Raw genomic sequence first — 13,389 nt, forward strand, 5'->3', positions numbered from 1 at the left:
AAGAAAAGGCAATGAAAGTTCTTCAGCCAAAAAAAAAAGTTCAAAAAAAATGGAAGAACTACCTGTGGAAATCTTCGGAGAAACAAGCCAAGTTTCCTGATAACATATAGATCTACCGTTACGGTTTCTAAAACAAAAGGTCTTTGTACTTTAACGGCCACCAACTCACCAGTTTCTTTCAATCGACCCTTGTAAACTTGCCCAAGGGATGCTGCAGAGGAAATGTGAGTTACAAACATTAATATTGTTTCCGTAACATCTTTTAATGGGCATTAAGTTTCCAGAGAAGATGATAAATTAACATGATAAAAGAGAGACCATTCAATTGTTAAAGTGAGATTACCCGCAGCGATTGGTGAAGCAGTAAGCTCTGAGTAGATTTCATGCCAAGGCTGACCAAGCTCTTCTTCAATAAGGGCCATAGCTACGTCATCCGGAAATGAAGGGACCTAACAGTATAATGTAATTACACTTACAAATCAGCATGGTGAAGATGCATTATTCACAAAGAAACCATATTCACCTAGTCATATTTCTCCATATTGGAGACAAGCAGATATTTACTACTGATTTCTCCTAGTATAAGAATAGTTTGAAACTAATTCTATGACCTCCCACAAAATTCATGACCATACCTTATCGCAAAGCTTTTGTAGCTCAGTCATGGCTGCAGGTGATAATATATCTGGTCTAATACTCAATGCTTGCCCAAGTTTAATATAAGCTGGACCGAGAGATGTCACAATCTCCCTTAGTTCAATAGCTCTTGTAACTTCATTCTAAAAATATAAAAGAAGAGATTAAATGCAAATATGAGGAAAATTTTGCAAGAGTTTTGCATAAAAGGATTAAAATACAGAATTAGATACAAAGGAAAACTACGGTCATGTTGGATTTTTTTTTTTTATACTTAGAATAATGACATGTTTGGAAATTCTACTAATTTCCTATTAGAAATAAAAATTAGAAACAAAATTGGGAATAAAAATAAAATAACATTAATCAATATTTAGTTAATATGATTAAGTATGCAATCCATAATTAATAAATGTACTAATTTTCCTGATTAATCCTTATTTAAAACCTAAATAATCCAAGTTACTATTATAATTACTAATTAATAACCTCATAAGTAAATTAATATTTTAATTATTTAACATTTATTCACTCAGTTAAAATAAATTTTATAAACTAAGCATAATAATAAGTTAAATGTCTTGATTAGTTAATTATGCCATGCTAAATTACCATAATTAAATATTGAAAGACTTTAATGATAAACAAAACCCCAAAAAATTGTATAAATAGTCACCAATCATTGCGGTTATTTACACAGCTCACCTTGGCTTGTTCGTTGCGAGCTTAGGCTACCAACTAAAAGGTCTTGAGTTCGAGTCTTGTGTATGCGACGTGTGTGTGAGTCTGCCTTATTTGGCCTAACTGTCCCAAAAAAAGATCATTCCGGTTATTTATGAATTAATTATATTTTCAACCTTAACTATCATAAATAAATATTAAATAAAATAATAAGCAATCCCTTATAAGGCTAAATAATTCATTAAATACCAATTACTTGATAGTCAATTTTCAAGGTTTAAGTACCAATATTAAATACTTGCAAGTCCTAATGATCTTAATTAAACATAAGTAATGCTTAATTAGTATAAATAAATAATTAATTACTAACTATTCTGCCTAAACAATCGATTAATGTTGAAATAATGTGATTGTATAATAATAAAAAAACTAATTAAAGCTCTAATCAATCCCTGATTGACCTAATTAAATAGCTAATAAGAATTATTTCATCAGATAATTAAAAAATTAACAATCACAAACCTAATCACCAAAATTAAGCACTAACAAAATCTTCCTACTCAAATTAGAACACTAATTAATATCTAATTATAATTATTAATAACTAATTATCCAAATTAAGCGAATTAGTCAAAAACATCATCTAATCATGTTTTCAAAACATTTGAAATCACTCCTATAAATTCTTTTACAATTTAAAGAAAAAACCAATTTTGTTTCCAAAAAACCAAGTTGTGAAATAGACTTTCTTGGTGAAAGGATTCATATCCCACTAATAAGAAGAGAAGGTTGTTTCTCTAAAGTTATGAGTTCATGTCAATTATTTGAGATTTATCACACATCATTCCAAACAATAAGAAACATGCTCTCATGAGTTCTTTTTTCTAAACTGAAAAAAATAAAAAAGAAACAAAACCAAAATGAATACAACCATGACCACATTTTTTTAATGCTTCAATCCATATAGACTAGCTTTCAATTTTCGGTTTTGAATTAAAAGTTAAGTTCAATGACTTCTCGGCAAAAACATTTCAAGCCAATCAACAACTTTCAACCATAATGACGTCTAGAAAATAAAGATTTTGTCAGATTTGTTAAGCATCCAGTACCCAGAATGAAAACAGCAGGATGAGTGGCCTCTACAAGCAGATTGACAATTGACAAAATGAAATATAAATGCAAACAAGATGGTGATGCAAAAGCAGCACCTCCTTAATCTTCTTCTTTATCAGATCCAATGCTAAGTTAGATAGAAAACCACCAGCAACAGACAGTAATTGTACTATACGAGTTGCAACAGCTCTTGGGCGCTTGCTCCAATACAAAGAAATAATGTCTGGATCATACACAAGAGGTAAGGATTCGCTACTCTCTGCTGCTGTTACCTGCTTAACCACATGCACAAAAGGATAAAACGGTGAAACCGCTAAGATCATGTAACATATATCAGATCTTGTAACATATATCAAATAACGTGATCAATTAGTTAAAGAAAGCCATGCTATTTCACATTAAAATCCATCAACATTCATTATGAATGAGCTTTCTATACCTCTAACTCTTCCCACAAGTGGCGGAGATAGGTGGTGGCCATAGCAATGGCCAACTAACATTGGCCTAACATAGGCCATGCAAGGGAATCGGACAAGAATTTCAGTCCCTCAATATCCTCATGGCCTCTAATAGCTTTAAGGCAGAACAGAGCCAAAATAGCATTTCACCCAGAAAAGATGACATCTAATACATGGAAACAGTTTATATCAAGGTTGTAAAAATCAGATTGGACATTGAACTGGAAGGACAGGTTCAAAGTTCAATGGTTCAACCAGGGTTGAACAGGATGACAAAATAAATATTAAAATTATTTAAATCTTATTTAAATGAAAAAATAATAGTATAATAATCATACAATAATATAAGGGGCTATTTGGTTGGAGGAAAAGTGAATGCAAAGCATTTACTATGCTTTGCTTTTTCACTTTTTGGTGTTTAGTTGGGTGAAAAGCAAATCCAAAATAAAGTATAGTAAATACAATGTATTTCATTCTAGTTCAATTTTAAGGTAAAGCATTATCTCCCAATTTTGGGCAATAATGCTATACACCTCTTGCTCCTTGCTTAAGTACCGCTGTCAGCGACCTCCACCGCTACCACCCGCCACCCACCGGCGCCACCCGCCGCAACCCTCCACCGACAGCCACCCACCACCCCCCCGACGGCCCCCCACCACCGCTGACCACCACCTGCCGCCACCCACCACCGCCACCCACTGCCGGTCACTTGCAGCTGCCGCCCAACACCGCCCACCGCCGACTCCGCCCACTGTCACCATTTAAGACTTTACATTCATATATTATTATTAATTTATGTTATATGTTTAAATATATTTTACATCTATAGGCTATATGCCAAATTTATTTTATAAATTTACATCTAAAATTTATTTACGTTAAATAATTTATCATTAATAAATAGATAAAATTATTTTTATAGTGAATAAATTAATAAATAAATTATTATTATTAACAAAAAATAATAGTATCCACATTAGAAAGAATTAATTAAATAATCAATTTAAAAATATTAATATATATGTTGTGAGCTTCATAAACCTCAAATCATGTATTTAATCCAACATCATTTGAAAACTTTTTCTTGTTATTATTTATGTAGTTTTTTGGGTTTTCATACGTTAAGAACTCATATGGAGTGGAGCCAATTTGATGATGATTCTTGGTGCTTTGAGGCAAATAAATATAATAATAATTTCATGCTAACTTAAAATTAAGTATTTTAAATATGAATTAATTTGTTTAATTACGAATATTATTTAATATTTAAGTTGTTATGTATTGAATTTACTTATTTAATTATATAAATAATGCAACAATTGAACTAGGACCATTTCGTTGGTTGAACCTCTAGCCGGTTCAATCCGGCTTGATGCAGAAGCGATTTTCAGATTGGATCAGACCGGCCTTGTGACTAGTTCATAGTTGAATAAGTCTGGCCGGTCGATCCGGCCCGATTTTTAAAACCTTAATTTATATGAATTATTGCATCCGCCTACTCCAAATGCACAAAGGAATGGAATAAAGTCCTCAAACCAAGACAATAAATTCACATATGCTGATTGAAGACTGTATACTAGGGTGGTTACGACCATACGTGGAGATGGAACTTGATTTGGAAATGGTGGATGATAATGGAGGGAAAGAAAGAGGTGAGAGATAGGTCAGGTCCATTGCTTACAAATAGAGGAGGTTTCCTCTTACTATGGTACTCCGATATGCAGTCTTGGGTAAGGGCTTCGAGAAGAGAACATTCTATGACAAAGCCTTAACTAGAGGAAGCAGAAGATAGAAAAAGAATAGTGTGACATAACAAAATAAAAATAGCCAAAAAATGAAAGGGTTGCCATCGTACTTTGTTCACCAAAATGAAGTTAGTTTGATCACTTTTTTTTTTGGGGGGGGGGAGAGAGAGAGAGAGAAGCAATAAAAATATGGAAGAGAAACTCTAAAAAAAAACTCCTAATATTGAACAGAGCTCATGTCTTTCAGTTGAATGGTTTGAGCTTTGTGCGATCCCTTTTTGGGATGTGATTATGACCTTACAATATTAGATTAATTAATTCTAGAAAAATCCATAAAATGCAATAGTCCGTTAATCTCATGTTTTTTCACGCACTGAAAGTTCAATTTGATCATGCCTTTGATTTAAATAATATTTTGAGAATGTTTATCATGTCTCATTTCGCACCATGTTACATGTAAGATTGAATCATGTGTTAGCATACATGTATGCGAGTTCCTAGCATGCAATCACTTGAGAATGCATGTGCATAATGTGATTGAATTACGTGGCCAAACACTAAAAATGAGGTACCAAAATGCAGGTGAAAGAACTCCATATGATTTGGGAGTAGTGTTCCACAGTGATTTAAGGTCAATGTGTTAGCATACAACAGGTATGCGAGTTCCTAGCATGCAATCACTTGAGAATGCATGTGCATAATGTGATTGAATTACGTGGCCAAACACTAAAAATGAGGTACCAAAATGGAGGTGAAAGAACTCCATATGATTTGGGAGTAGTGTTCCACAGTGATTTAAGGTCAATGGAACTTTTGCTGCTAGATACCAATGAGACTAGCACTATTCTATGTGCTTTTAATAACGTCCCCTCCCTCCCTTCCTTTGGGTCCATCATGTATGACATAATGCCATGAAGCATTGCAGCACATTATGCATGGCATTTTCATGCTCTCTTCCATTATTTCTATCATGTATGCAATCATGCCATGAAGCATTGCAGCACATTATTCATGGCATTTTGAAACTCATAAGAAAGCATGATCTTGGTTCAAAGCCTTAGCTTCCCTTATCCTTATGATCGGAACCACCAAAAAAGCAGTAATTGTTAGAAATTAAACTTAATTTTGACCCATTATTACTTTGAGCCTTTGATTGCTAGAATAATCTTCTATAGATGATGCTAGAACCTATTCTAGAGTAATTCTTAGAAAAATCTAAAAAAAGATTTGATGTCATTTATGATAGAAGACAGAAGTGTATTCTAAATAATCATTTATAATTTATGATGCACAGACACGGACACGGCGACACGGATATGACACGGACACGGAATACATCAATTATTGAAAATATAGGACACAGAAACGGGTTGGACACAGTATTATAATTTTTATATTTAAAATAGTGTATAAAAATTAAATAAGTATAATTTTAAAAATAATAAGTTATTTAACTAAAATTTGTGCTTAAAATGATTAATATTAGGATGACGAGAGTCGGGCCTCGATGTCGTTTATCTGTCATCGAGAGAGGAGATAAAAATACCTTCACTGCCAAAGAGAAATGAAAATGAGAATATTTGATGAATGAGGTATTAAGTGTGAACGATTGATTTGGTGTTGTGGATAGGAAATAAGAAATTTAATTTTTATATTTTAAACAAGTAAAAATTTTAAATACAAGGAATTATATTAAAAAAATCATAAAATATTTAAGATACGCATGTCGGACACGCGTGTCCAATTTGTATTTAATATTTTTTTAAACAGACACATTTTCGGCATGTCCGACACGTGTCAGAGAAGTGTCGGACGCTTGTCGTGTCGGACGCTTGTCGTGTCGGGTGCGTATCAGTCACTGCATGCCTCTTTGAGGAGAAGTGTCGGTGCATCATAATTATAATCATTGGATTGAAATGTGTTAGCACAATCCTAATGGGATACTACTAGTATAAATAATGATGGTGTTGTCTTTGAGTTTGCATCAAGTAAAAGTGAGAAATAAAATTTGTATTCTCTTTCATCTTCTCTCATCTTCTTCTTAGCCTAACTAATATATTCCATATTCTCTTTTCTCTTTAGCATTTTCTTGTTTTAAAAAGTCATCTCTTTCCAACAGAGTGGTATCAGATCCTAGTTGCTTTATAGAGATGGAGAATGGAGATGTGTCTTCCTTCCAAGTTTCAATGTTCAAGAAAACAGACTATGACAATTGGAGTATCAAGATGAAGGCACTTCTTAGAGTGTATGATGTTTGGAAGACTGTAGAGAAAGGCTACAATGAGCCAAGCGATGAGTTGGTTCTATCCTTACCAAAGAAGAATAGCTTAAGAGATTCAAGAAAGAGATACAATAAGGCTCTCTTCCTCATCTATCAAGCATTATATGATGGTGGATTTAACAAAATCTCAAGTGCTACATCAGCCAAGCAAGCCTAGGAAGAGCTCTAAGTTTTATACAAGGGAGAAGAGAATGTTAAAAAGGTGCGGCTTCAAAAGTATTGCTATATAAGGCCATGAAGCAAGCTACCATTACTTCAAACCTTAAGAAGACAATTTGGCGCTTTTCATATGAAAGAAGGCAATATGGTCTCTGATTATTTTTCTAGAATCCTCATCATTTCTAATCAACTAAAAAGAAATGGTAAGAAATTAGAAGATGTGACTATTATTGTGAAGATTCTTCGATCTTTAGAATCGAGATTTGATAGTATCACAACTACTATCGAGGAGACCAAGGATCAAAAAGAGATGACGATAGAGCAATTTTTGAGTTCATTACAGGCCCATGAAGAAAGAAAGAATATGAAGTAAAGGATTACCAAACAACTCCTCAAGCTAGATCTCAAATCAGTCGTAAGCTTCAACAACAACAACAATAGAAGCTGTCGTGGACAAGGATGAGGTGGTGGACAATGACGAGGTTGTGCAAGCGAACAAGGGATTTAAACAACAACAACAATAACTATGAAAGAGAAAACTCAACAAGAGGACGTGGTAGAGGAACTCAAATTCGAGGTATGATAGATCTCAAGTTAAGTGGTACAAGTGTGATAAATTGGGGCATTATACTGAAGAATGTAGAGCACCCAAAAATAAAGTTCATGAAAGAGTCAACTACATAGAAGAAAGAAGAGATGAAGGCATCATCTTATTGTTAGCCTTCAAAGATAATGAAAGATGTGAAGATGGAACATCATACCTATACACTGGAGCAAGCAATCAAATATGTGAAAAAATAAGCATGTTCATAGAGCTTGATGAATCGGTGAGAGGTAATGTATCATTTGAAGATGATTCAAAAATAAAAGTAAAAAAAGCAAAAATAACATCCTTACTTGCTTGAAGAAGAGGAAGCATCAATTCATTTCCAATATTTATTTTGTGTCAAATATGAAGAATAATATCTTATATTTAAGGCAACTTTTGGAGAAAGTATATAATATTCATTTAAAAGATAATTATCTTTTCTTAAAAGATAATATTAGCACTTTGATTACAAAGGTGTCAATGTCAAGAAATAGAATGTTCTTACTAACTACTCAAAATTATGTCATCAACTGCCTCAAAGTTTGTTATAAAGATGTTTCTTGGTTATGACACATATGATTTGGGCATCTCAACTTTGACGGACTACCGTTGCTTTTAAAGAAAGAGATGGTGAGAGATCTATCTTACATCAAACACCCTGATCAGTTATGTGAAGCATGTCTACTAGAGAAGCACTACAAAAAAATCATTCCAAGAGAATCAAGTTCAAGAGCTTGAAAGTCATTAGAGCTCATACATACAAATGTTTGTGGACTAATAAAGCCAAGCTTATTCGACAAGAGTAACTATTTTCTTCTTTTCATTCATGATTTTTCACAAAAAATATGGGTATATTTCCTGAATCAAAAATCAAAGGTCTTTAGAATATTCAAGAAATTTAAAACCACTATTAAGAAATAAAGTGGACTCAAGATCAAAGCTATGCGATCTAATCAAGAAGGAGAATTCACTTCCAAAGGATTTCAAGAATTCTATAATGCCAATGGGATACATCGATCCATAACTATTTTAGGATCTCAATAAAATGGAGTAGCACAAAAGAAGAATATAATCATCCTTGAAATGACAAGGAGCATGCTTAAAAGTAAGAGATTGATGAAGAATTTTCGTCATAAGCAGTCACATGTGCAATTTACTTGGCCAACCGATCACTAACAAGAAATGTGTGGGAAATGACTCCATAAGAAGAATGGAGCAGAAGAAAGCCCGACATCTATCTTCTATAAGTTTTTTGAAAACATAACTCATGTGCATGTAACCAATTTGACAAGTAGTAAGATGACAAAAGCGAGAGGCTCATTTCTATTGGCAATGACAATAACTCAAAAGGATGCAAACTATACAATCCAAATATTAGAAAGACAATTATCAGCCGAGATGTCATATTTGATGAAGAAGTAGAATGGGATTGGGGATCACATAATAAAGATTGTAAATTGAAGAAAAAGAAGAAAACATAGAGCAACCAAGGCCGGAGAAACCAAGAGAGGAGTTCAACATCCCACTAGTAACACCAACTATAAATAATCAAAAAAATTCAAGTAAAAGAGTATTGTGCTTCTAGAGCATACGAGATATATATGAGGCAACAGAGAATAAAAAAATTCTTACTCTCTTTTGCCTCTTTAACGACTGTGAGCCCCCATGGATTTTCAAGAAGCCATACAAAGAAAAGAGTAGATAGATGCTATGGATGAAAAAATTAAGGAAATCGAGAAGAATGACACATAGGAGAGCTTCACGTCCTAAAAGACATAGGTGATTGGCGTGAAACAAATGTACAAAGCAAAGAAGAATGTTAAAAGAGAAATTGAAAGATGCAAGATAAGATTACTGACAAAAAAGCTACATTCAAATAGCTGGTATCGAATATGATGAGATATTAGCTCCCGCTACTCATTTAAAAACAATCAGATTAACCGTTCCTTTGTCAGCAAAAAATAAATAGAGAATACATCGAATGGATGCAAAATATGTCTTCTTAAATGGAATTCTTGAGGAAGAATTCTATATTCAACAACCACCATGATACGAAGTTAAAAGGCAAGAAGACAAAGTACTAAAATTAAAGAAGGCTCTCTATGAGTAAAAGTAAGCACCAAGAGCATGGAATAGTCGGATAGACAAATATTTGTAAGAGAAAAGTTTTATGACTTTTATCAAATATCCTTATGAGCATGCTCTTTACATCAAGAATAAGAATAAAGATATTTTGATTGTTTGCTTGTACTTTAATGACTAACCTTAAGTAGAAACAATCCAAGGATGTTTCAAGAATTAAAACAAGCAACAACTAAGAAGTTCGAGATAACTCATATTGGGCTCATGACTTATTACCTTAACATTGAAGTCAATCAAATGAAAGATGAAATATTTATCTCACACGAAGACTAAGCAAAGGAAATATTAAAGAAGTTCATGATGGATCCTACAATTTTCAAAAGCATAGTTGGGATTGTGCTACTTGACATGCATGAGGCTTGATATTCTTTATGCTATTGGACTTATTAATCACTATATGGAGACTCCAACTGCTAGTTACTTAAAGACTGTCAAAAGAATCCTACGCTATATCAAATGTATAATTAACTGACTTACTCTACTCCTCATCTAATGATTTCAAGCTTATTGGATATAGCGACAGTGTTTGAGCTGGGACATGGAAGATAAAAAGAGCACCATTGATTATGTGTTCTTCATGGGAGATATTGTCTTCATCTAGATATCAAAGAAACAACCAATTGCCACTCTATCTACTTGTGAAGCAGAGTACGTAGCAACAATCTCATGTATTTGTCATGCAATTTAGCTTCGAAATCTATTAAAAGAATTAAATTTATCACAAAAAGAAGCAATGAAGTTTCATATTGATAATAAGTCTACAATGGCCTAACCAAATCTAATTTTTTATGATAGAAGCAAGCACATTGATACATGCTATTACTATATCAGAGAATCCATTGCAATGAACAAATTGCAAGTGGAATATGTGAAGTCACAAGACCAAATTGCTGACATCTTCATCAAACCACTTAAGTATGAAGACTTTACCAAGATGAGAAATACTTGGAGTTACAAAATTAAGTTTAAGAGAGGTTGTTAGAAATTAAACTTGATTTTGGCCGATTGTTATTTTTAGCTTTTGATTGAAGCTTATATTCTAAAATAATCTTTTATAGATGATGATAGAAATCTATTTTAGAGTAATTCTTATAAAAATCTAGAATAACATTTAATGTCATTTATGATAGAAGATATAAGAGTATTCTAGAGAATTATTTATAACCATTGGATTGAAATGTGTTGGCACAATCCTAATAGGGTACTACTAGTACTTTGAGTTTGTATCAAGCAAAAGTGAAATAAAATTTGTAACCACTTTCATCTTCTCTCATCTATTTCTTAACCTAACTAGCCTCTTCAATATTCTCTTTTCTCTTTAGCCTTCTCTTGTTCTTAAAACCCTCTCTTTCCAACACTATCTGCCCTAAGTCCGATCAATGGACTATCTGCCCTAAGCCCCACAATGGAAACAATTGCACTGCAATTTGCCCTTAAATAAAATTGAAACAGAAATTAGCTTTTTGAGTTTGATCTAATATTCATACCATAAACTATTAAATTTACTGCAAACTGTCCTTCTACAAAATGCATTTTGCACTTCAGCTTAGCATCAGAAGCAGAACATCGTGTAAGAAGACAAGGAATAGCAACTGAACTTATCATGCGGTTGTGCTTATAGCTTTCTCCAGTCACCATTAGATTGACACAGGAAGTATTCAGAACTTTACCACTACCAGTTCCAATTTTTTTTTTTTAAAAAAAATGGAAGGCACTCCAGTAAATTAAACCAGTCATGCCATCTTTCAACTCCAGCAAAGGTTATTCAGTCTAGATTCCTAGACGAATTCTCAAATTTCCCAGCTTACATAATAGCTTCACCATAAATGGTTATAAACAGAACAGAGAAAACGGACCTCAACAAGGCGTAGTCGGATATTCTCATCAGCAAACTGCGAATCGGAGAGGTTCTGCCCCCGCAGGCCTCTCATGAGCGTTGCCAACTGCTCGTCCTCTTCCATCTGAGCCCTGACCCTCTTGATCTCATCCGATACATTCCCAATCCTCTGCAATTCCAGGAAAACCCAGTAATGTCAAAAAAAATAAGGTATAAATGATCATCAAAAAATACCGATATTGTTTACATTTGTAGCTCCATTGATAGATCCATTGGGAGGCACCCTCGACTTGGCCGGAGACGAAGCTAAGGTAGTCCCAGGCTTCGGCTCCGTGGCCACAGCAACCACGTCTGACCGCCGCACTCGGAAACGCGACGGAAAGGCCCGGCGGCGTACTCTCATGCGTCCTCCATGCACGCCCGAGACGAGCGGTCGGCGAAGGCAATTTATGTCGCAGTGGAGAAACTGAGCCGCGGCATCCATGGAAGAATCTCTCTTCCTCAACCACCACTCCGATCTATGAGATTGCGAGAGGATATTATAGCAGAGTCTGGAGCAGAATAGAAGCGGGCAAGGGCTTGCCGGTACCGGGCGTAAGTAACCAAGGAGAGTCTGGAGCAGAATAGAGCGGGCGAGGGCTTGCCGGTACCGGTAGTAAGAAGCCAAGGAGCCGGATGAAGTAGTGATATAAACTTATGCAGCAACAATTCTTATTAAAGATTATACAACGTAATCAAAAACCTTAGAACTGCATTAAGATTCGTTCAGCTTGCATTTTCACATCTGTGAAACGGTAGTACACTATTGTTGTCCAACACCTGTGCATATAAAAATATAAAATTCTCACATGTCCTTCAATACTCGTGCTGATGTTAGGTTATTTGATTTTTCCCCAAAAAAAGATTTATTTGATCTCTCATGAAAGTAATAGCCAACGGACGTAATAAAAAGCACATTTATTTTATTAAATATTATGATTTTGGAGTAGCTTAAGAATTGAGGCTGAGAGGATATTGGACCGTGTTAGCGGCATCTAATCAAGGGAATGGGACGGCGTGGCGGTGGCTAGGAACACTCGGTGTGCTCGTGGATGTGGTGCGAAGAGAAGGCATGGACGCCGGTGGGACAAGTGGTTGGTCATTCCTTATGGAAAAATTAGGTCGCCAATCTTGCGATATAATTGTTCAACATGCAATATATATATATTTCTAATATTTTCATGGGATTTATAATTTATAATTGATAAGTCTGCAAAAAAAACAAAAGATTTGAATGGCATGAATCTCAAAAAAATAATTAATTTGAATATTTTTGAAGTTAAATTCAAAATCATTTAAATTATTTTTAATAAACATATAATCATAATGAGCATCTCGACAAAATAAGCTCATCAATATAAGAAATGATCTTATTTGAATCCAATCCAAGTCGAGCATTTGAAGTATATTTAAAAACTTTTAAATTTAATTGAAGGATTAGATGGTCTCCAAATAGTGCGTGCTTATAATCAAATTAAGCTATTAGATAACATGAATCTAACAAATATAAGATCATTCAATTCTGGCATCATTGATGCACTCAAATGATGAATAAATGACCTATACTCAAGGGGGTCTGGTTGAACCATTTGATAGATTATTTTGGATTATGACCAAATTTATCAAAAGACCCTTATCAAAATGATTATAACATTTTCTACCTTAAAAAGAGGTTTAAGAGCTAAGAAAGCTAAACTATTCAATAATAT

The 13,389-nt window shown here is 34.0% G+C and overlaps 1 protein-coding gene across 1 annotated transcript in view; it reads right to left on the reverse strand.

The window, feature by feature from the left end:
- The window catches only part of LOC110097369 (uncharacterized protein sll0005), a 30,933-nt gene extending 18,615 nt beyond the window's left edge, over positions 1 to 12,318 (reverse strand). Inside the window, exons 1-6 of the mRNA XM_020823710.2 lie at positions 11,889 to 12,318; positions 11,661 to 11,810; positions 2,526 to 2,702; positions 636 to 779; positions 344 to 449; positions 63 to 211 (exon numbers count right to left, since the gene is read on the reverse strand). Coding sequence (XP_020679369.1) covers positions 63 to 211; positions 344 to 449; positions 636 to 779; positions 2,526 to 2,702; positions 11,661 to 11,810; positions 11,889 to 12,125 — 963 coding nt within the window. The 5' untranslated portion in view covers positions 12,126 to 12,318. The remainder of the gene's footprint in view (positions 1 to 62; positions 212 to 343; positions 450 to 635; positions 780 to 2,525; positions 2,703 to 11,660; positions 11,811 to 11,888) is intronic.
- Between the last annotated feature and the right edge of the window lie 1,071 nt (positions 12,319 to 13,389).

The sequence above is a fragment of the Dendrobium catenatum genome, unplaced genomic scaffold (assembly GCF_001605985.2).
Source record: "Dendrobium catenatum unplaced genomic scaffold, ASM160598v2 fragScaff_scaffold_1398, whole genome shotgun sequence".
Taxonomy (NCBI): domain Eukaryota; kingdom Viridiplantae; phylum Streptophyta; class Magnoliopsida; order Asparagales; family Orchidaceae; genus Dendrobium; species Dendrobium catenatum.